Consider the following 4,285-nt stretch of genomic DNA (forward strand, 5'->3'; position numbering starts at 1 on the left):
TGTGTTGCTAGGGTGTTCTGAGTGGTTAGTGTGTTTCTAGGGTGTACTGAGTGGTTGTTAGTGTGTTGCTAGGGTGTTCTGAGTGGTTGTTAGTGTTGCTAAGGTGTTTGAGTAGTTAATGTGTTGCTAGGGTGTTCTAAGTTGTTGTTAGTGTGTTGCTATGGTGTTTGAATGGTTAGTGTGTTTCTGGGGTGTTTTGAGTTGTTGTTAGTGTGTTGCTAGGGTGTTTAAATGGTTATATTTTCTGGTTTCTATATATGTGGCTTTATACTGATTGTATATAGATCTAGAATTTATTTTAACATCAGTAAAATGAAATGCTTTACTCCTCTAGTGATTATTCTCTCATTCTTTTCTTCAGTCTGTCTCACATTAAGGTGGACGCCAATAAGCAGCATGACTCAATGCCATGACATCAACACTGCTTGCTGACACGGTGCAGCAAAGAATGCTGGGAAACACCAAGCGTTTTTTTGGCAGCGCCGAAGACAAAGAGGGCGAGGATGAGGAGGATGAGGAGGAGCGATTGAGGAGATTGAAACAAAATGGGATGATCAGTATGGGAGACAAGGAACACCAGAACCGGACCGGACGCAAGACGGACGGATCCAAACCGGCGGCCGTTGTGATTGGATGGCAGAGAGGAGAGAGACAGCCCAGGGCCGTTAACTCTGCCCAAAGAGGAATCCCACATTTGCCCAGTCAGCCGACTCTTTATCATCAGACAACCAATCAGCCGCTGTATCACCCGGTCTTGACCAGTCAGCAGGCCCGGCGGCGTCTCATGGAGCGGAGCATGACTACGGTCACACCTGTGGAAGACTCGCACCTCGCCGTGATTGTGTTCCGCATCGGCATACCTGACATCAAACAAACGGTCTGCCCATTTCTGTTCACACACATACTCACAATCTGTACTAGAGATTGGCCGATTATCATTTTGTCAAATTCTCTACTTGATAACTTACTAAAACTTAATTTTGCGTCCACAGATATGGTACAGAAATTTGCGTTTACCAATATTAATTTCAAATCTATCTATAACAATAATATGCCATAATGGCATAATTATTATAAATATTCATAATTTTTACTTTATTTTTATGATTTTTTAAAATAATTGTCAAATAAATAAAAATAAAAATATTTAAAATATATATTTTATTATTATTATTATTATTCATAATTAATATTTTTGTTTGTATATTTGCAGTGTAATTTTTACTTTTTATTGTTTATTCAAATAAATAGAAATAAAATGATTATTATAAATGTACATAATTTATATTAAATTTTTATATTTGTAGCATTTTTTTAAATAATAATTGTCAAATAAATAGAAATCAAATAATAATATTATATTTGATTATATTATTATTATTCATAATTAAAGGGGTGGTTGATCAGCTTTTTGCAAAGGCTCGACTGTGTGGGTGCAGTGTAACGTGTTCGTAAACGCATTATTTTCACATATTTTACCTTTATTCTAGAATACTGTTTCCGTTCTCCTAAAAACGGTCTGTTGAGTTCCTGGTTCTGTGAAGCCCCTCCCTCAGAAATACGCAACCGGGCTCAGATTGGTTAGCTGGCCCAGTGTGTTGTGATTCGCTAACTGCCTATTGCACGTTGTCCAGAAACGTCACGCCCCTCTCACATGTCTCCTTTAGAGTTTCATAAGAGATCTTAAAGGGGTCATATGATGCGATTTCAATTTTTCCTTTCTCTTTGGAGTGTTACAAGCTCTTGGTGCATAAAGAAGATCTGTAAAGTTGCAAAGACTAAAGTCTCAAATCCAAAGAGATATTCTTTATAAAAGTTAAGAGTCAACCACGCCTACCTAAAACGCCTCGTTCTAACACGCCCCCACATGTCTACATCACGATGTGGGAAGATTTGCATAATGCCGCCCAAATGTTCACGCAAAGAAAAAAAGGTGTAACTTTTATTCTCGCTGTAGTATTGTTTCTGCCGCCTTGTCGTGAAGACGCTGTGTGTTTCGTTGTGAAAGCGGACACGACTAGAAATCAGTGGTTAAGTTGTATTTACAACACTGTTCCAGAAGAGTTCAACCCAAATATTCAGATGTGTCCAGCACATTTTATGGAGGACTGTTTCCTGATCCTGGTAGAGTAGACTACAATGCCGGCTGTTCTGACTCACAGACTGTAAGTACGTTTTTCATATTTAAAGAATTTGCCACTGATGATTCAAATCTCGTGTGTGTTGAACTAGCTCATTTTTTACACACCTCATCCCAAACCTTCCGTTGCAAATTCCAAAACGTCATTTTAGAGCTAATAACTGAGGCTTGAGCCATTGATATGCAGGTTAACGCAGTTATTAATGCAGTCTAATGCTGTTATTAGAGGTCATTTTAGAGCTAATAACTGAGGCTTGAGCCATTGATATGCAGGTTAACGCAGTTGTTAATGCAGTCTAATGCTGTTATTAGAGAGAGAGAGAGAGAGAGCGAGAGAGATTAAGTGCGTGTGAATACGTGCGTCTGTGCATCTCTCAACAGTATTCAGCAGCAGCGTCTACTAATAGCGAATCTTTAAGTTGAACTGCTTCAAGAACCTCGCTACTGAGAAATGTCATCTGCGAAACTATTTTATTGATAAATTCATGGGGCAGCCGCAGCTCTGACAACAAGTTTCTGTCTGTACTGTGTGTGCGTCTGTGAGAGGAGAAAAGTGTGATTTCTGTACTTAAAAAAGTTGAAGACGAGGAAATAGTTTGTCATTTTTACCCTATTGTTTGTTATATTTATTTCCTCAATGTCTTCTGGGGTTTTGGTTCTTTTACTGTTGTAGATATCCCATAGTATAACAAAAATATGATATATCTCTTCATTGTGTTTGGGCCCCCCCTGGACGAGCAAGCATAGGCATGTGCCTAGAATGCCAATGCGTAAATCCAGCCCTGCATACACACACACACACACACACACACACACACACACACACACACTGTACAACAGTAAATGTTTCTAATGGAAACTTCAAAGAAACACACACACTTTAATATACTCTGGATCTGTTGTGTCTCCCAAGGTTACTGTGGGAGGGTTCGAGACATTAGAAGAAAATTAAAAAAGAAATTAATTCTGGGGGAGAAAAGGGGAACATGGGAATCCGTAATGAAAGAATATTTACTGCGTTTGATTATTATTGTGTGTGTGACGCTATTCTGGGGAAATTTTAAATAAACACGCACACTGAGCTGGAGTTGTGTGGGAGCTCTGACCTGATTTAATGTCAAAATCGCTCTCATCTCAACTCCTGACTCAGTTAGCAGCTCACTTTAGCACACTCCATCGTGGCACATTAACAATCGCCAGATAAAGCTACATATTACTGAAGTTTGGTGTTGGATTTTAATATGCAGGATGGTTTATGGTTTACAGTATGTCAGATGACTGTTTTAAAGCTGTTGAAAGAGCTTGTAAAAGTGATTGATTATGTTCCAAAGCAGACAACACAGAAATATTCAACAGGTGTCATTAATATTTTAAACATACAAAATGTTTCAGGTTCAATAGAATCTTTGACATGTTGTTGGTCGCCACAGAAAATGGTTGCAACATATTGCAAATATATTTACAAAAATGGGTTTCAGCGTCATTTTAATATAATATTAAATATTATAATATTTAATCTTTATATTGTAATGCATGTTTTTCATCACAGAACATGTAGCATATTGCAAATATGTTTACAGTAATGGGTTTCAGTGTCATTTTAATATGAATTATTATAATATTTAATAATCATTCATATAAATCAAATAATCATTTCTTTTTAGTATCAATGATATTTTATTATAGTTTTTGTTAATATATTGAATATTGTATTTTCTTATATTGCAGTAAATTTTCTGTTTTCACTTGAATTTTAGCTAGTTTTATAAATTTTGTTGTTTTTGTCATTTTTATTTTGTTGTAAACATAATAAATAATAAATTAGTTTTTTTTACTAAATATTTTCTAATTTAAATATTTAATTTTACAGATTTTGTTTTTTAATTGTTGTTTTACTTCAAATGAATGAAAATAAGAAATGTTGCCTTGGCAACTAGCTGAATTAAAAGAAGTTTAAGTGTTTCATATATTATTTAATTTTAGTTAACACTTATTTTGAAAAAAAAATGGATTTATAGTTTTTTTTTTTTAACGTATATACAGGTTGCACATTTCTGCTTGCAAACCCTCCAGAATCTATTTACACTGTAAAAACATTACTGTAAACACAATTTTAGTATGAGTTATGAGTCAAAATGATGCTCT

At 35.6% G+C, this 4,285-nt stretch overlaps 1 protein-coding gene across 1 annotated transcript in view; it reads left to right on the plus strand.

The window, feature by feature from the left end:
• Positions 1-363: 363 nt before the first annotated feature.
• Positions 364-4,285, plus strand: part of LOC107556669 (SH3 and multiple ankyrin repeat domains protein 1-like) — a 43,070-nt gene continuing 39,148 nt past the window's right edge. Inside the window, exon 1 of the mRNA XM_016239830.1 lies at positions 364-877. Within this exon, the coding sequence (XP_016095316.1) occupies positions 410-877 (468 nt within the window). The 5' untranslated portion in view covers positions 364-409. The remainder of the gene's footprint in view (positions 878-4,285) is intronic.

This window comes from Sinocyclocheilus grahami, unplaced genomic scaffold (assembly GCF_001515645.1).
Source record: "Sinocyclocheilus grahami isolate Dianchi unplaced genomic scaffold, SAMN03320097.WGS_v1.1 scaffold575.1, whole genome shotgun sequence".
Lineage (NCBI taxonomy): Eukaryota > Metazoa > Chordata > Actinopteri > Cypriniformes > Cyprinidae > Sinocyclocheilus > Sinocyclocheilus grahami.